Source organism: Manis pentadactyla, chromosome 1 (assembly GCF_030020395.1).
Source record: "Manis pentadactyla isolate mManPen7 chromosome 1, mManPen7.hap1, whole genome shotgun sequence".
Classification (NCBI taxonomy): Eukaryota; Metazoa; Chordata; class Mammalia; order Pholidota; family Manidae; genus Manis; species Manis pentadactyla.
The window spans coordinates 165,148,518-165,168,830 of record NC_080019.1 but is presented as its reverse complement, the minus strand read 5'-3'; the positions used below and the strand labels follow the sequence as shown (position 1 = coordinate 165,168,830).

The 20,313-nt window shown below is 37.3% G+C and overlaps 1 protein-coding gene across 1 annotated transcript in view; it reads left to right on the top strand.

Annotated features, from left to right (window-relative positions):
* The window catches only part of MYH15 (myosin heavy chain 15), a 139,295-nt gene that overhangs the window by 47,656 nt on the left and 71,326 nt on the right, over positions 1-20,313 (top strand). Inside the window, 9 exon segments of the mRNA XM_057488601.1 lie at positions 573-752; positions 1,820-1,949; positions 5,773-5,847; positions 6,630-6,716; positions 11,132-11,170; positions 11,173-11,206; positions 11,208-11,246; positions 12,114-12,237; positions 20,263-20,291. Of these exon segments, the coding sequence (XP_057344584.1) occupies positions 573-752; positions 1,820-1,949; positions 5,773-5,847; positions 6,630-6,716; positions 11,132-11,170; positions 11,173-11,206; positions 11,208-11,246; positions 12,114-12,237; positions 20,263-20,291 (737 nt within the window).

The window sequence follows — 20,313 nt, the reverse complement described above, 5'->3', positions numbered from 1 at the left end:
ACCATGTGCCCTATCCAATTAGTTTTGCTCTGCCCACACTTCACTCTGGCAGGACCTCAAACTTGCCAAGTGTGCTCCAGTCTCAAAGCTTTTGCACTTGTCATTTCTCTGCCCAGAATACTTGTATGCAGATCTTGGAATTTGCTCTTTTTGTTCAGATCAGAGGGTTTTACCTGACTTTCCTACTAAAATAGCTTCCACTCAGCATCCAGGACGTTCTCCCCTTACTTGGCATGATTTCTTCAGGGCACTTATGTGAAACTAAGTTATTTATTTTTTGTTTACTTGTCTATCGTCTGTCTGCTCCACTAGAATGTAAGCACCCTGAGTGCAGGCTCTTTCTGTACACTGGCAAGTTCATGGTTACACTGCCAGCTCCTACAGATGCCTGGCACCTATTAAGTATTTTAATAAATATTTGTTGAATGGATGATAGACAGGTAATGTGTAGTGAATATCCTTTCCCCTTGTCAACTGATTAAGATCCTGGGAAAGAATGTGAACTGACCCCCTACCGAAAATACTCTTTACTGGTGATTTTTTCATTTGCTGTTCATGTAGATTTCCCATAGCCAATGGGCATCTTTTCCATCCTTGAAGAGGAATATGTATTTCCTCAGCCTACAGATGTGGCTCTCAAAACCAAGCTTTTTGATAACCATTTGGGAAAGTCAGCTCATTTCCAGAAGTGTGAGCCTGATAATAAGAAGAGATATGAAGCTCACTTTGAACTTGGGCGTTACTCAGGAGTGGTAAGTTACCTCCAGATCCTTAGGCCTGAATTTTCTTCACTCTGTTTCAAATGCATTCAGCCAAAGTCGTTAGATAATATATATAAGCAAAGTTTAGATTAAATGAAGAGGTGAATAAAATAAATCTCAGTTCCAGAAAAAAAGTTAGTGTAGCCTTTTAGTACTTTGGAAATGAAATACCAACACTATAATAGTATTCCATGTGCACAGAGGTCAAAAATCTCAAAATAGACCCTGTTATCCCAGCTCAAAGTAAGACAGCTTCAGAAAGTCATGGAGATCTTCAAAGTCATGGGTTTTTCCTTATTTGTCCTCCTTTTTAACTTAACATTGTGTGAATGAATGATTTCAAATGATCTTTTCTTTGAAGTATTTTTTATTCTCTTATAAAGAAATCACCTCTGTGAAGTAATGGTCTTCAAACTATGGCCAACAAAGGTTTCTAATGACTCTCCCTGCCTGTCCTCATTTCCCCACTGGTGAGTGTACGTGTGTCCCCCGACCCCCCCCTTTTTTTTTTTCTTTTTTCTTTTCTGTTTCTGATCCTGATCAGTGATTCTGGATGGTGTTAACAGAAAGAGAACTGATAAAGAACAAAAAAATACTTCAAACAAAAAATGGCCTGTCAACTATACATAGATGTACTTATTATTCTCTTCTTTGATATACTTGAACTTTAATTATAATGATATTTACAATAAAATACCATTATAATTGCTGATGTTTCTTTGAATGTTGTGTGCCAGAAACAGTTGCATTATTTCATCTATTTTTGCCTATGAATGAGAGCTGCTGTGAACTGTTTCTACAGGAAATACCATCCAGTTCTTCCTCTCTCAGCCTCCCCACCCCTTCTCTTCCTTTTTTTCAACCATGTAAATGGTACTGCCTGAGAATCTCTTTGGGTTGCACAATGGACTCCTGCAGTATTAATTCAGTACTGTTACATCAAACTGATTTAAAGTTAAAGGACCCTTACAATTTGTGATTTTTTTGAAGGACTGCACAATTTGCTATGTTAATTTATGTATTTTCCTCTTTTGTTACCTGTGCATGCCTTTCCAAAGGTGCCTTATAACATCAGTGGCTGGCTTGAAAAGAAGAAAGATCCTAATGAAAGAGTGGTGACTGTTTTTCAGAAGTCATCCAACAGACTCCTGGCAAACCTTTTTGAAAATTATGTCTGTACCAACAGTGGTGAGTCGAACAATGTTCCCTAATTTTTCCGCTTCAGAATGGAACCCATGGCTGCCTCAGAGCTTATAGAAATCCTTGCTTCTTTCCTGTGATAGCTGAGTCTGTTGTTGTGGTCTGAGTCATCCTCTCTTATTAGTCTCTCTATCCTCAGGCTGGCAGTTCTTTAGGGAAAAGGTGCTTTAAGATAGATATATTTCAGGAGCCTGCTCTGGCCTGCTTTTATCTTCTACTAGACCCAGCTGCAAAGGAAGAGCAACAAACCATGTTTTATAAATGATTTTGGGGAAATAACAATCCTCTTTAATATATATTCCCCAAATTTCTTGGAGTTCTCCTTTACAGTGCTTTTATGTTATAGTGCTTTGAGGTTATTACAAACTTCATGAGGGCAGGCATTATGTCTGACTTTCTCAGGTGCAGCCTCAAGCATGTAGCAAATGATTGTTTAGCAGGCACTCCGTAAGTATTTTTTGACCAGCTAATAAGTAGTCTCATTTAGGTTTGTAATTTATAAAGCACTTTTAGATACATTATCTTATGCAATCCTTGCCTTGACCCTTTCAGACACATGCAGAAAGAAATATCTCCTTATCTTACAAGAACAAGTACAAAAGAGTCAAGTAGCACCCCTAATTTCCTAATTACTCTTAAAAGAAAACTGAGACATAATAAAGACCTTGAGAGTTTATTTGAGCAAAAATTGGTTCAAATTGGGCAGAGCCATACAAGAAGTTGTTAGGAGCCTCCACACCCAGGAGCTCAAGGGGAGACTCTTACAGAGAAAAGGAGAAAGCAAGGTAAGACAATTACTGATTGACTATGTATAATTTAAATCCTAGCTGGCTGTTTGTGATTGGTTGTCTTTAGCATTTGATTTCATAACCTTGGAGCATTTACAGGTTTAGATGTTGGTCCGCTTACATAGGCCTTTGTGACATTGCAGCCACCTCAGTCTAAGGCCTCCTTGTTTAATTAATTTAATATTACTAAATGGCAAAGCCAATGTAGGAAGCAGGACTTCTTCCTTCTAGCCTGGTGTCAATTCCATTCTCACTGGCTTCCAGAAACAGACAAAACAGAGTTATGGACAGGCTACACATGTTTAGGATACAATTCAGACTATTGCATCATGATTCAAAGGATTTGAAGATACTGAGTCCAGCTTGCTAACATCAACCTTGCAACTGGACTAATGCTGGCTACAGAGGAAGTTCTCCATGATTCATAGCAAAAAACACAGATTGGCAGCCCCTGAGTAGAACCTGGCCTTTAAACAAACATATTTTGTTTGATCCACATAGGTTAAAAAAAAATCAGAAGGGTAGAGAAATACAAATCAAAACCACAATAAGATATCACTTCATACCATCAGAATGGTAATTATCAAAAAAACAAGAAAAAACAAATGCTGGTGAGGATGTGGAGAAAAGGGAACCCTCCTACACTGTTGGTAGAAATGTAAATTGGTACAGACACAATGGAAAACAGTATGGAGGTTCCTTAAAACACTTAAAATAGAAATACGATATGACCTAGTTAATCCACTTCTGGGTATCTACTGGAAGAAAACAAAATCATGAATTTGAAAATATATATTTATTGCAGCATTATTTACAATAGCTAAGATATGGAAGCACCTAGGGTTCATTAATAGATGAGTAGATGAAGAAATGGTATACATATACAAATGGAATATTATTCAGACATAAAAAGAATGAAATCTTGCCATTTGAAAAACATGGATATGTATTATGCTAAGTGATTAAGCCAGAGAAAGACAAAGACCATATGATTTCACTTAATGTGGAATCTAAAAAATAACAAATGAACAAACAAACAAAACAAGTAGAATCATAAATACGGGAAACAAACTGGCCATTATCATAGAGGAAGGTGGTAGAGGGATAGGCAAAATAGGTGAATAGGATAAAGAGGTAGAAAATTCCAAGTATAAAATAGGGTAATATGGGTATGAAAAGTGTATAATAGTCAATATTGTAATAACTTTGTATGGTGATAGATGGTAACTACACTGATCATGGTGAGGATTTAGTAATGTATATAAATGTCAAGTCATTATGTTGTATACCTGAAACCAATGTAATATTCCTTATCAACTATATTTCAAGTATTTTAAGAAGTATTTAAAAAATCAGAAGTTTCCACAAAATATTTGGATTCCCTTCTTCTTTCAAAAAATGAAAATTTTAGGAAAGTAGAAAATTTGACCAGCCTTGGTTGAGATACCTTTGTGGCAATGGGAAAACACGTACTGTGGTTCGTTAAGTACATATTCTTCCTAACATTCTTACTCTTCTATTAGGTTATATCCAGTTTCAAGTGAACTCTGGCACCTGTAGGCTGATTTGGGGCTCCTGATTGACACGGTCAGGGAATGGAGAACCTGACACTTCCTGGCTCCATTAGCACATGATGATGTAATGCAGGATCGTGTCTGAAATCCTGTTGGCCTGTCTAAAGAGGAGGTTGAGAAATGGATGTTATTGTGTTTGGACCCTGATCATCTTCAGGCAGTTCATTTGCTGATTCTAATAGCTTCTAAAGTGCCTCTGAGAAATATGATAGTGGTCACAATAAGCTTATGCCTCCCAGATGAGTAATTCTCTGATCATAAGAGATGAGAGAGTGGTTTGGGTAGAGAATTAGAGAGGAAATCATCTTCTAACTCTTCAGGGTATGTGCTGTGTTCTTTGGAAGTGGAAGAGAATTGTCCAGAATGTCCTTTTTCCTAATTCTTTAAGCACTCTAGCCTTCAAGTTTCTGACTCACCCAAACATTAGACTACCATAATAACTATACTTTCTTCTGGAAAATTAAAGTACTTTAAACCAGAGTCATAATTCTTTTAAAAAATTAATGAAAGGTAATATAATTCCTTTTCCTAATATTCCCAGTATGGGTAGAGATACTGAAGTACATAGAGGTCAAATGATTCACTTGGAGGGACATTACTGGGACATTAGTGATTAAAATATGACACCTGCCTCTGTATAGTTGCTACTCAGGCAGAGAGATATGTTATTAGTTTTTCATATTGATAGCTGTCCCATTTTCTCCAGATTGCCTATGGATTTTGTTGTATACATCTTTGTGAGTTAGCACTACACAAAGTTTGTAAAACAATTTGGCTTAGCATAGATTCTTTTGCTTCCAGAAAATGGAAATAGATTGCCTTTTTATAAATTAAGAAAGTAATACATGAGTGTTGCCAAGAACATACAATATAGAAAAACTAGAAAGAGGAACACAGAGATTACCTAAAATCTCACAGGTAACAACTGCTAATGGTTTGGTGGCTACTACTTCCAACTATTCTTTATGTGTATAGTCACCAGTAATACCACCACACTTAGAAACATGTCTATATACTCGAGGTCATAATACACAAACTGTTTTGTAACCTAATTTTTCTCTTAAATTAAATCTTAGCAATCTTTCCATGTCAGTTATATGGATCCATCATTTTAAAAGGTCACAGTGTTTCATTGTACACATACTCTTTCATCATTTAACTAACCCATCTCCCATTAATGGACATTTACTGATAATTTTATTTTTTGCTTAAATTTTATCTTTGCAGTGACTAACAATGCTTCAGCAAGTATCTCTGCACAGTTGCCTGATTATTTCCTTAAGGAAAATCACTAGAAATAGACTTCTTGTGTTGAGACAAATATTTTTAAAGCTTTTGGTAGATTATGCCATATTGCTTCTAGAACTTGATGAATTTATGCTTTCATCAGCAGGGCATGGTAATGTGACAAAAAAGAGTTTTTAAAATACTTTTTTCTTCCTTTTTTAGCTCTACAGTATGGGGAGAAAAAATGCAAGAAAGGAGCTTCATTCTAAACGGTTGCATCTCTGCATAAAGTCATTTGTAATTGCATCTATTCATATATTAACTGCCTCACAATCTGCATATGTTACTACTTATTTGAAATTTCACATATTCAAATCTGAATTAGTCAAGTTGGAAAACATGAATTTTATCCTGATATTATTAGACTTCAGTGGACACTGTTGGTGTCCCACCTCTGTCCCTTTATCAGCCAGGACCTGTCTTCCAGCTGATGGGAATGCTGGCTCATAACAACTCACAGTTGCCAGAATTGACTGTGGCCAGAAGGGAAGCTGGCCCCTCCCTTACCTCAAGGGGAGACCAAACTGTGCTGTAACTGGTGCATTATGCTCAGAGATCCTGCAAGGATCAGGCTAAGTCCATACCACTTTTTTTTTCTTCTCCTACCCTATCCTACTTCCCCTACTCTTCATATAAATCTCTCAAACCAGAATCCCCATCTTAGGTTCTACTTCCAGAGAATCTGCTGTAAAATAAAAACTTTTCATACAGAAAACTTGAGGGAACAATTTCTTTGTCCAAGCCATTTTATTGCCAGCCATAAATTATTGCTATCAAATTCAAAACAGGTGGATATGATTCACAACAGAACTGTGTCTGTCAGATAAATGTTGACTTGCCACAGGAAAGAAATAATTTATGTTTGGTAAGAAGGGAAGAATATTGAATTCATTATTTTATTGTTGATATGCATCTTGGCCTCAAGATTAAGTTGATAGACTTGGAAACATTTGTGAGGTAGATTGGTGTTTTAGTGATTTGCAAAGTGATTTTGTGTCTCTTATGGTCTCTATTTTAAGAAAACCTAAATAAATTGAAGACTAATCTGAAATCAACAATATCTCATTTTGTAAGATGCATAAATCCCAAAGTGAACAAAATGCCAGGTAAGAACTAGACTTCTTTGTAAACCACACTAGAAAATACACCTGACTTAAACTATGTTGAATGTCTTTTTAAAGAAATATTTATCTGCCCCTTTTATATAAAGGTAGTTTTTAAAATAAAAAATGAAGTATGTTAAAAGTGAGGCCCTCAGATCCTCCTTAGGATTGCCTTTGAAATGTACATACAGGAAGATTTCACAAGGCAGGCTTAATTAGGTAACATTAGAATGCTTGATTTACCATAATTCCTCCTTGAATTTTGTGCTAAAACATGGATGAGCTTTTATGCACTGTCTATAAGGGCAAACTATAATGAAAGGGCATTGAATCATCAGTTGGGGATTAAGGTAGATATTTCAGCATGAAGGAAATTATTTAGACTGAATTACCTAAATTGGCCCCAAGGACAGTTCCTAAATCCATTTCTAAATGTTAATAACTCTTTCTAGTCTTCCCTCCCAGTATAATATCTTCCCTCTCCCTAATAGAACCCATGTCTTTAGTTATGTACTGCTGGGCAGTAGATACATTTTTTTTTAATGTTTCTTCTTCCCAGTTTTATTGAGATATAGTTGACATACAGCATTATATAAGTTTAAGGTATACAGCATAATGATTTGACATATATATAATAAAATGATTACTCCAAGTTTAGTTAACATCCATCAACTCATACAGATTAAAAAAAAAAAAGGAAAAAAATCTTTCCTTGTGATGAGAACTCTTGGAATTTATTCTCTTAGCAACTTTCATATATACCATTCAGCTGTGTCAGCTATAGTCATCATATTGTACATTACATTCATAGTACTTATTTATCTTATAAGTTTGCACCTTTTGATCACTATCATCCAATCTGTTCCCTACCTTCCACCTCTGGTAGCCACGAATCCACAAATCTGTTTTCTTTTTCTATGAGTTTGGGTTTACTTGTTTGTTTTTAGTTTCCACATGTAAGTGAGATAGGTATTTGCCTTTCTTTGACTTACTTTACTTGGCATAATACCCTCAAAGTTCATCCATATTGTCTCATATGGTAGGATTTCCTCCTTTTTCATGGCTGAATAATATTCCATTGCATATGTATATGTACCACTACTTTTTTTATCCATTTGTCTGTCAGTGGACACTTGGGTTGTCATCTTGACTGTTGTAGTGGATACTGTTTGATGAGTGGATGGTAGTAAGGGGATGATGGGAAATGTGGGTGGTGGTAAATTATTATTTCATGTTTCTAATTGCTCAAGCAACATTTTTATAGATATTAACTACATGCATTGCTTTCCCTACATCATGTATTTGATGATACTCAGACTTCTTTTTGGAATTACAGGCTTCTATGGAGCTTGGTTGGGGGCTGTCAGCCTCAAACTTGTGTATATGACAAGCTCTTATGTCTTCAGAGCACTAATCACCCTGGAATAGGTAGCCAGATGTTACTGATTCTGATTTCTGAGGTTCTGTAGTATTTTGCATTTTTATTAACCTCCTGTAATTAAGACCCCAATCTTGACAGGCTGTGACCTATTTTGGGAACGTGTGATGCTAAACAATGATGCTGCAGCTTGAGCTTTGGCGATACAAACACTTCATGTTCATTCACGCTGTATGTTTTGCCTCATTGTTTCTTATCAGCTGGGTTTCTGAATGCATCTGGGGACACTGCTTCCATCTAGCAAGGAATCTAATTAGCTGCATCTATTTTGGAGCAATTCTGTTACCTATTAGAGTTGTCTCCTATCAAGTTGGCTCTGATTTCAGCAGGTTTTTTTTTAAGACAAAGTCATAAAAAAAATTTCATGCCCTAATCATGGCAGTTCTTCATATGCACTCAAAGAGAATGAGCATGCTTGATCTTACAGTGTCATAGGACTCTAGTTCTGCCCCTTCTTACAGATGATCTGTTTCTATGAAAGGGACTGGAGTACAGGAATATGGATATGAGGCTTAGAGTTTATTTCTGTAACTGTGGGCACAGCAGAGAATCATCCGTTTTTCTTATAACACAATGGTAGGCCTTTGTGTCAGAAGAAGGGCTGCGTGGCTTCTTCCAGAAGATTCACTGAAAGCCAGATGTGGTGGTTCCTTGGATGGCACTTCAAAGGCACTTCTCAGAGCTTGCAGCCACTGTGCTACAGAGGCTTCATCTGGTGAGTGAGGCGTTAATAGGAGGATGCTTATTCTAAATATAGAATATATTAATATTCTAAAATATAACAATGTTATCAAGATAATAATGGCAGAATGTAGGCCAGGATGGCACCAAGTCCTTCTGTTGCTGGGCAATCCAATCCAGGGAGACCTCTCTGTGTTTCAGGTGAGACAACAAAGGAAAGGGTTCTTGACTCTGATCAAGAAAGAATTTGTGAGCAGGTCAGCCAAGTGTAGGTAAGGAAGGAATTCATTAAAGCAAGAGTAGCAGGGAATGGCAGCGGCCATGCAGACAGCAGAGAGCAAGAGAGAACAGAGGGAGGAAAGGGAACTTCCTTGAACTCCTGCTCAGCATAGGGCAGATCCCTTGACAACTCCTGAAGCCAGGGTTACCTGGCATCCAGTGTCCACTTGATTTGCATGGTGTAGGAACTAAGCCCCTACCACCTCAGAATTTGAGGTACCCACAGAGCACTGGATGGAGTGAGAGTATGTTCTGAGAACTCACAAAAGCAAAGAAAGGAGGTTTTTGGGCAGGGTGTTAAAGAGCAGGATTGTACAGCTGCAGTCCTATCTGCGGTCAACCAGGTGACGGCAACTCGCAAGCCTAAATCAGAGCTCTCCATAGCCCTTCTCTACTTGTCTGAAGCAGAACAGAGGAAATGAAGACCAGTGGTTAAGTCTAGAAAACTGAATGAAATAGCAAAGTAACAAAGACACTTACCACTAGGAAAGGGGTCTCATTAACCTCCTGATAGGCCTGGAAGAACTCAGAGTCAAAACGCAATAAGCTAAGCAGCAAGAAGGTTTTATTTGAAACAAAGTACATGTTTGAAGAAAGGGAATGGGTAGCCTTGGAGGAGAGGCGCACCTAAAGGCTTAGGTTTCATGTTTTTAAAGGATTTCAAGAATGGGGTAAAGGGCCAAGGGAACATAGGCTGACATGTGGCCTCATGATGTCTGTGTCCAGTGAGAGTCATTATGTCATTATCCATTGTCTGTCCTCTAGATATTCTGTAAGATAAACTTAACACAAGGAATTTATTGATCCTGCTTCTCCAAGATAGTGGTCACCCCTAAGCAGTGGGAACATACCATTTAGGACTCCTTGTCCTGCCTTAGGATAGGGTGGTTGTTGACTGATTACCATAAAGTATGACAGGAATCTTAACTCCTAACTCCCTGGTTTTAAAAATGGAATCTTAGCCTTAAGATGGAGTCCCTCTTGTTCTTAACATACTAACTATTAATATCTTGGCATTTTCACCATAGGCAGGAAAAATTAATTACAATGCTTGTCCTGTGTCCCTGTCTACCTCACTTCATAGGACATGTTTGGGAGGAAGAATTTTCCTCCATCCTTCAGGGTTCTTCTAGCTGGTCTAAGAATCAAATTGACATGAGACAGATTAACAGGAAAAACAATCCCAGTTTTATTACAGACATGCGAAGGCCTGATAATGAAATTGAGACCCGAAGAAATGACCGAGGCAGAGCAGCTTTTATACATTTTAGAAAGAGACAATAAATCTGTGAGAAATTTATAGGAAAACTTGTATTTAGGAGCTTTGATTAGTAAAAGAGTAACAAGATTTGTTTATGCAGCCTTTTGGGCACTGAATTTCCTGTCTCTGGTGATGAGGATTCCTCTCTATCCTGCAGAGGTGCAGGAGGGACAGCTTTCTTGTGAGAGATTTAATCCCTGGTTTCGGCGGGTACAGAGCAGGTCAGAATATTCCTCTTGCACCAGAAATTCTCCAGTTGCTTTAGCTCAAAGCAATCAGTATGCCAGAGTGGCACTCCTCGGGGCTGCCTGCCCTTGGTCGCTACAGGCAAAGTAGTAAAGGGAGTGTTGTGGTTTTCTCCCTTCTTATAATCCCTTTTCCTACCTACTGAAAACTCCGTTCTCCTTTGTGTTTTTATCCCCCTCTCTACCTGGTTTTTGGTTAACAAATAGATGTCACATTGGCCATTTACAGTCTAGCAAAAAAGTATTCTTTTTCATCTTTTAGGAGTATTTGCTTATAAAACTGACAAATTGTGAACTGAAGGGTTCATTCCATTTAAAGTAATTTTGGGTAAATACTATTTGGAGACTCCTACATAACAGGACTGGCACTGTGAGTGCCATCAGTCTGGGAGCAAGTGAACTATTACATAGAACTCCAAATGCAAACACTTTAAACCCAAGATGTAGCAATTAGGACAAAATTTAGAGTAATCATTTTTTTAGACACAGACTCAATTTTACCCTTTTTCTTCAGGTGTAATGGAACCTTACTTGATTCTACAGCAGTTGCTCTGCATGGTGTTTTAGAAGTGATCAGGATATGCTCTGAAGTTTCCAAACTGACTGCTGTGTGCTGATTTTAAACAAAGGTAAACATACATCCCAGGATCCATGAAGCCTGAGGCAGTCCGTTCTGTCTCCCTGTCTTCCTGAGTGTTTAGGCATGCATTGTTTGTTTAGTTGATGCCCTCCAGACTACAGATCAATGTGTTTTGGTGGTGGCAAGATATATTATGACAGAGTTCCATTATTAATTCCCCTTAAATCTGACATCCATGTAGCTGTAATATCCTTAAATCTCTATTAATGGATAATAGACCCACATATAGAAGAAATATATACAGAGGAAAGATATGGAGGCTGAATTGAATCTCTGAAATGTTGTACATACTTAATCTAAGCAGGCTGTTGTGTGAGTAAGTCTGAGAAAGGAAGGACACCATCAGGGTGTGCAGCAGAAGGCGGGAGAGGGATTTTACTTTCTATTTCCCAAATTCCAGAAGAGTAAATTACAGGTCATCAAGAAAATTTGAGCAAAGTATGGTAGACTAGAAATAGTACCTATCTCACAGTAAGAGGCATATCTCTAGTTCTCCACCAACACACCATTAGGGGGAAGGGATCTTGGAAAAGACATTTAATGTCTCTGTTTTGCAGTTTCCCTATCTGTATAATAGGTACTTAAGCTGGCCTCTTCCCTGTTTTGCCCCTCCCCATCTCTCCTTCCCTAATTTTGCAAATAATCAAATGAGGTTGTCTCCAAAGTGCAAAAGTACAAAGTAAGGGCTTATTGCTTGAATTCTCATTATTATTGCCAAGAGCTTTGTGAAAATTGAACATATTGGTAGGAGACAGAAAAGTCTGAACTGCCTTTTATCGCTCTTATCCATATTATTCTTTATTTGAATCACATGACCCCTGACTCCAGGATTTATTCTTTACTTATTTTAAATTACATACTACATTCTGAACCTGAGGGGCTTTCCAAAGGGCAAGTCTGTGAGCAGTAGACATGCAGCTGAAGAACTACTTGGCTCTTTGGAGACAGACCATATCCAGTACCACTTTGAAATCACTAAGGTAACCAAAAAACTACAAAGAATGTATTTGGAGAGGGGTGGGAGGAGAGTATATATGTTCAAATACCCATGAAAGTGCAGTTATGTTAGGGGGTTGAGTTTATTTTCCTCAGTTCTTGTCCCTGCTGCAACAAAGAATTGAAGGGCAGAGACACAGTGGTGAAGCAGAGTAAAAGTTTTATTTGAATGCGCTCCAAGAGAGGAACGGGCTAGAGTCAAGGTGCATAAAGGCAGGTTTACTTGAACAAAGCAGAGAGAAAAGAAAAATAGAGGAAAGGGAAACTCATTGAACTGCTGCTCAGGCATAATCCCGTGCCAACTCCTGAAGCCAGGGTCACCTGGCATCCAGTGTCCACTTGAATCTGCACAGCATGGGAATTAAGTCCCTACCACCCCAGGATTTGGGGGAGCTGTAGAGCACACTGGATGGGGTGAGACTATGTTTTGAGAACTTCCCAGAAATAAATAAAAGAGATTTTCAGGCAGGCTACTAAGGAGCATGATCATAGAGCTGCAGTCACCCAGGAGACAGGAACTTGCAAGCCCAGATCAGAGATCCCAACAACCCCTCCCTACTTACCTAAAGTAGGACAGAGGGAGTGACACACTTGAAGGAAGGTGAGCGTGGGCAACGTCAGAGAGGAGGCGCACTTAAGGGTTTGGTGTCTGAGGTTTTATAGGGCCTTTTTTGGGTAAGGGTCAGCATAAGGCATGATGTATACAGGTGATTTATAATTCCTTTGGAGTTTTGTCTTAAGAATAGGGCTATTTAGGTAACTATGTTGGTTTGGGACATTAGTATTCTTTGTCCACATAGGTTTATTTATACTTTAGAGGTCTGTCTCCTGCCCTGGTTACAAAGTCTCTGCCTCAGCTCCAACCTCTGCTCCCAGCCTCTGCTCTCTTCTCTAGGCTTTGCTCTTAGCACCAGGGGAGCTCTTTTTTTAAATTCATTTTGTTATCATTAATCTACAATTACATGAAGAACATTATGTTTACTAGACTCCCCCCTTCACCAAGTCCCCTCCCCCACAAACCCCATTGCAGTCACTGTCCATCAGCATAGTAAGATGCTGTAGACTCACTACTTGTCTTCTCTGTGTTGCACATCCCTCCCTTTGCCCCACCCTCACATTATACATGCTAATCATAATGCCCCCTTTTTTTTCCCCCGCCCTTATCCCTCCCTTCCCACCCATCCTCCTCAGTCCCTTTCCCTTTGGTCCTGTTAGTCCATTCTTGGGTTCTGTGATTCTGCTGCTGTTTTGTTCCTTCAGTTTTTCTTTGTTCTTATACTCCACATAGGAGTGAAATCATTTGGTACTTGTCTTTCTCTGCCTGGCTTATTTCACTGAGCATAATACCCTCTAGCTCCATCCATGTTGTTGCAAATGGTAGGATTTGTTTTCTTCTTATGGCTGAATAATATTCCATTGTGTATATGTACCACATCTTCTTTATCCATTCATCTACTGATGGACACTTAGGTTGCTTCCATTTCTTGGCTATTGTAAATAGTGTGGCGATAAACATAGGGGTGCATCTGTCTTTTTCAAACTGGGCTGCTGCATTCTTAGGGTAAATTCCTATAAGTGGAATTCCTGGGTCAAATGGTATTTCTATTTTGAGCTTTTTGAGGAACCTCCATACTGCTTTCCACAATGGTTGAATTAATTTACATTCCCACCAGCAGTGTAGGAGGGTTCAAGGGAGCTCTTTTTATAGCATTACCAGCAGTAATGGCTTATTGCCAATGGGTATGTAAGCATGCACTTGTGTAGTAGGCTAAGTGTTCCCTCATCGCACATACAATGGGTATCAGGTGAGGATCCTGGCCATGGAACTTCCATTTTCCCTTCAGTGGTCTTGGTATGATCCATATATTCTGGGAAATTTGTGAATGATAGATTTGGTTTCATCTGACCATTAACATCAGGTTGTTGCTAATGGCATCTGTACAAGGACCAATTATTTGAAGGAGAATTGCAAGTGAAGAATGTGAAGAGCTCACAGAAAAATTCTGTAGGATATAATTATAAAATGTTATTTGTACCTCAACATAATAAAGGCCATCTATGAAAAACCCACAGCCAACATTATATTGAATAGCGAGAAGCTGAAAGCATTTCCTCTGAGATCGGGAACTAGACAGGGATGCCCACTCTCACGACTGTTATTTAACATAGTACTGGAGGTCCTAGCCACGGCAATCAGACAAAACAAAAAAATACAAGGAATCCAGATTGGCAAAGAAGAAGTCAAACTGTCACTATTTGCAGATGACATGATACTGTACATAAAAAACCCTAAAGACTCCACCCCAGAACTACTAGAACTGATATCGGAATACAGCAAAGTTGCAGGATACAAAATCAACACACAGAAATCTGTGGCTTTCCTATATACCAACAATGAACCAACAGAAAGAGAAATCAGGAAAACAACTCCATTCACAATTGCATCAAAAAAAATAAAATACCTAGGAATAAACCTAACCAAAGAAGTGAAAGACTTATATTCTGAAAACTACAAGTCACTCTTAAAAGAAATTAAAGGGGACACTAACAGATGGAAACGCATCCCATGCTCATGGCTAGGAAGAATTAATATCGTCAAAATGGCCATCCTGCCCAAGGCAATATACAGATTTGATGCAATCCCTATGAAACTACCAGCAACATTCTTCAATGAACTGGAACAAATAATTCAAAAATTCATATGGAACCACCAAAGACCCCGAATAGCCAAAGCAATCCTGAGAAAGAAGAATAAAGTAGGGGGGATCTCACTCCCCAACTTCAAGCTCTATTATAAAGCCATAGTTATCAAGACAATTTGGTACTGGCACAAGAACAGAGCCACAGACCAATGGAACAGACTAGAAAATCCAGACATTAACCCAGACATATATGGCCAATTAATATTTGATAAAGGAGCCATGGACATACAATGGCGAAATGACAGTCTCTTCAACAGATGGTGCTGGCAAAACTGGACAGCTACATGTAGGAGAATGAAACTGGACCATTGTCTAACCCCATATACAAAAGTAAACTCAAAATGGATCAAAGACCTGAATGTAAGTCACGAAACCATTAAACTCTTGGAAGAAAACATAGGCACGAACCTCTTAGACATAAACATGAGTGACCTCTTCTTGAACATATCTCCCCGGGCAAGGAAAACAACAGCAAAAATGAACAAGTGGGACTATATTAAGCTGAAAAGCTTCTGTACAGCAAAAGACACCATCAATAGAACAAAAAGGAACCCTACAGTATGGGAGAATATATTTGAAAAAAAAAATGTTATTTGACTCCCAAATTTTGAATATCTGAGAGTCTTTCTGCTGTCTGCTGTTTCTGCTGATTTTCACTTCTGGTGTCTGGTTTTCTTGTGTTTTTCGTGATTTTGCTGTATACTACTCACATAGGTCAGGACTAGTATGAAGTGAGGTGGTCAATCTTAGGGTGGGGTAAGTGCCACCCTGAGAGTGAGTGTTTCCTTAAAATTTGAGCCTTAGAGGCCTCTCACCTCATCTTGATTACTACCAATGATTCTAAAAAATATGTGTATTTCTGTGAATTCTTAATGCCTAGGACAAAAGTCACTTTCTCTAGAGCAAAGGTAAGGTTTAAAGGTTATCTCCATGCTTCATTTTTTTTATATAGCACACTAGTTAAAAATGGCTTGACATTTTTAAAGCATTGCTTAAAAAAAAAAGAACATTCTGTGGGCACTGAATGGGCCTGCAACACCTAAAAATATTTGATAGGGATTGCATTGAATCTGTAGACTGCTTTAGGCAGAATAGCCATTTTGACAATATTAATTCTTCCTATACATGAGCACAGGATGTATTTCCATTTATTGGTGTCTTCTTTAAATTCTCTCATGAGTGTCTTGTAGTTTTCAGGGTATAGGTCTTTCACCTCCTTGGTTAGGTTTATTCCTAGGTATTTTATTCTTTTTAATGAAATTGTGAATGGAGTTGTTTTCCTGATTTCTCTTTCTGTTGGTTAATCGTTAGTATATAGGAATGCAACAGGTTTCTGTGTATTAATTTTGTATCCTGCAACTTTGCTGAATTCAGTTATTAGTTGTAGTAGTTTTTTGTGGATTCTTTAGGGTTTTTTATGTACAATATCATGTCATCTGTAAACGGGGAAAATTTAACTTCTTTCTAACCAATCTGGATGCCTTTTATTTCTTTGTGTTGTCTGATTGCTGTGGCTAGGACCTCCAGTACTATGTTGAATAAGTGGTTAGAGTTGGCATCATGACTTGTTCCCAATCTTAGAGGAAAAGCTTTCACCTTTTCACTGTTAAGTATGATGTTAGCTGTGGGTTTGTCATATATGGCCTTTATTATGTTGAGGTACTTGCCCTCAATACCCATTTTGCTGAGAGTTTTTATCATGAATGGATGTTGAATTTTGTCAAATGCTTTTTCAGCATCTATTGAGATGATAATATGATTTTTGTCCTTCTTTTGTTGATATGGTATATGATGGGTATATGATGTTGATGGAGTTTTGAATATTGTACCATCCTTGCATCCCTGGAATAAATCCTACTTGATCATGATGGATGATCTTTTTGATGTGTTTTTAAATTCGGTTTGCTAATATTTTGTTGAGGATTTTTACATCTGGTTTTGTGAGGAATATTAGTAATTTTCTTTTTTCTTGTTGTCTTTATCTAGGTTTTATATTAGAGTGATGCTGGCCTCATAGAATGAGTTTGGAAGTATTCCTTCCTCTTCTACATTTTAGAAATCTTTAAGGAGGATGGGTATTATGTCTTCTTTAAATGTTTGATAAAATTAAGCAATGAAACCATCTGTTCCAGGGGTTTTGTTCTTAGGTAGTTTTTTGATTACCAATTTAATTTCCTCTCTGGTAATCTGTCTGTTCAGATTTTCTGTTTCTTTCCGGGTCAGTATTGGAAGGTTGTATAAAGTTGTCCATTTCTTCTAGGTTATCCAATTTGTTAGCATGTGCTTTTTCATAGTATTCTAATAATTTTTTGCATTTCCATGGTGTCTGTAGTGATTTTTCCTTTCTCATTTCTGATTCTGTTTATGTGTGTAGACTCTCTTTTTTTCTTGATAAGTCTGGTGAGGGGTTTATCTATTTTATTTATTTTCTTGAAGAACCAGCTCCTGGTTTAATTGATTCTTTCTGTTGTTTTATTCTTTTCAATTTTATTTATTTCTGCCCTGATCTTTATTATGTCCCTCCTTCTATTGCATTTGGGCCCCATTCTTCTTTTACTACTTTCACTAATTGTGAGTTTAGACTACTAATTTGGGATCATTCTTTTTTCTTGAGGTATACCTATATTGCTATATACTTTTCTCCTAGAACTACCTTTGCTCTACCCTACAGGTTTTGAGGAGTTGAGTTGTTGTTTACATTTGTCTCCTTATATTGCTAGATTCTGTTTTTATTTGGTCATTGATCCATTGATTACTTAGGAACATGTTGTTAAGCCTCCATGTGTTTGTGCACTTTTTTGTTTTCTTTGCATAATTTATTTCTAGCTTCATACCTTTGTGGTATGAGAAGCTGGTTGGCACAATTTCAATCTTTTTGAATTTACTGAGGCTCCTTTTGGGGGCTAGTGTGTGATCTCTTTTGGAAAATGTTCCATCTACACTTGAGAAGAACGTATCCTGCTGCTTTTGAATGGAGTGTTCTGTAGATGTCTGTTAGGTCCATCTGTTCTAATGTGTTGTTCAGTGCCTTTGTCTCCTTACTTATTTTCTGTCTGGTTGATCTGCCCTTTGGAGTGAGTGGTGTGCTGAAGTCTCCTAAAATAAATGCATTATATTCTATTTCTCCCTTTAATTCTGTTAGTATTAGTTTCACATATGTAGGTGCTCCTATGTTGGCTGCATAGATATTTATAATGGTTACATGTTCTTGTTGGATTGACCCCTTTATCATTATGTAATGTCCTTCTTTGGCTCTTACGACTTTCTTTGTTTTGAAGTCTATTTTGTCTGGTACAAGTACTGCTGCTCCTGCTTTTTTCTCCCTATTAGTTGCATCAAATGTCTTTTTCCATCCCTTCACTTTTAGTCTGTGTATGTCTTTGGGTTTGAAGTGAGTCTCATGTAGGTAGCATATAGATGGGTCTGGTTTTTTTTTCATCCATTCTGTAACTCTATGTCTTTTGATTGGTGCATTCAGTCCATTTACATTTAGGTTGGTTACCAATAAATATGTGCTTATTGCCATTGTAGGCTTTAGATTCATGATTACCAAAGGTTCAAGGGCAGCTTCCTTACTATCTAAAAGTCTAACTTAATTCACTTATTATGCTATTTCAAACACAACCTAAAGGTTCTTTATTTTTCCCCTTCTTTTTCTTCCTCCTCCATTCTTATATATTAGGTGTCATATTTTTTACTCTTTGTGTATCCTTTGACTAAATTTGTGAGTAGTTGATTTATTTTATCATTTGCTTAGTAATTAATTGGTCTTCTTTTACTGTGGTTTTATTTTCTTTGCTGACAGCTATTTAGCCTTAGGAGCACTGTCAACTAGAGCAGTCCCTTTAAAATACACTGTAGAGACAGTTTGTGGGAGGTAAATTCCCTCAACTTTTGCTTATCTGGAAATTGTTTAATCCCTTGCTTCATATTTAAATGATAATCTTGCTGGGTAGAGTATTCTTGGTTGGTGGCCTTTCTGTTTCATTGTATTAAATATATCATGCCTCTACTGGCTAGCCTGTAAGGTTTCTGCTGATAGACTAATGAGCTTCCCTTTATAAGCTGTCTCTCTCTGGCTGCTCTCAATACTCTCTTCTTGTCCTTGAACTTTGCCATTTAAATTATTACATGTCTTGGTGTATCTCATCTTGAATCAATTTAGATGTTTCTTTTTTAAAAAATATAATTTTACATTAAAAAATTTTTTCCAACTTGTTAGGTTATGATTTTTAATCTCTAGTATGTCTATAATTATTTCTAGAGCAAAATCCTAGAGTATTATTCTGACAGTATTATTATTCCTGATATTGTTTACTTGAGTCTTCCCTTTTTTTCTTGATATTTCATGTCAGATATTTATTTAGATTATTTAATGAACCAACTTTTTCATTTTTTTTCATTTTCTAGTTTATTAGTTTCTTATCTCATCTTTAGTCATTCCTTCCACTTGCTTTGGGTTTATTCTTTTCTTAATTCATAATTTTATTAAGTGTGTCTATTTCAGCTGCCTAAATTTTCCATTAAATGTTTGATTTCAAAGACTACTTTTTAATATTAGACATTTTATTTGTTCTACTGAAACTGCCCTTTTTTCATAGTACCTCATTTCTTATTATTTTTTCAATTCTTTACTTTATGCCTTTAATAATTTTTAGCAATTATTTTATGATCTCCACCAGAGTGTTCAATTATCTGAAGTTCTTGGGAGTTTAGTCAAATTTTTTATTGTAGGTACTCACCATCACTGATGGTTGCTTTCTTTCTATATGTGTTTTGTAATTTTGAATTGTAAGCTCATCTTCAAGGGGACTTTAAGAGAATCTCTGATGCTTGATTTTAGGGTGTATTCTTCAGTTTTCTTTGAATTTTTCTCTCCCAAGGTCCCAAAGCATATTTATTACCACTGGAAAAAAAGATTATTTTAGTTTTTTACATTTTTCTGCACTAATAAGGTATAATTTAAACTTCAAACATTCCAGGGTTGCTGGTCCAGAATAATAAAAAAAAAAATCCTGGAGTAAGATGTTTTTCTTCACCCTGAACCCAGATGAAATCAGATGTACTTATCTTTGACATCTTTCTGGGCCAGTGGGTGAATTTTTTATTCTTCGTATTCATTAAGGCTGAAATTCTTTGAGGATCTCAGCCTATCTCTTTGCCCACATGGACATGAAAATATAAACTCTTGTCTACAATACCAAGACTGTTTCCCTCCTCTCATGCAGATATGCAGATGGCAAAGCTGTACACACATTGACTTTTTGTTCAGGTTTTTAGCTCCTCTTTATTTCTTACCCTTTTTAGGCTCAGCTCTCATCTAAAAGATGTCTATGGTGAGCATTTTCAGGACATCTA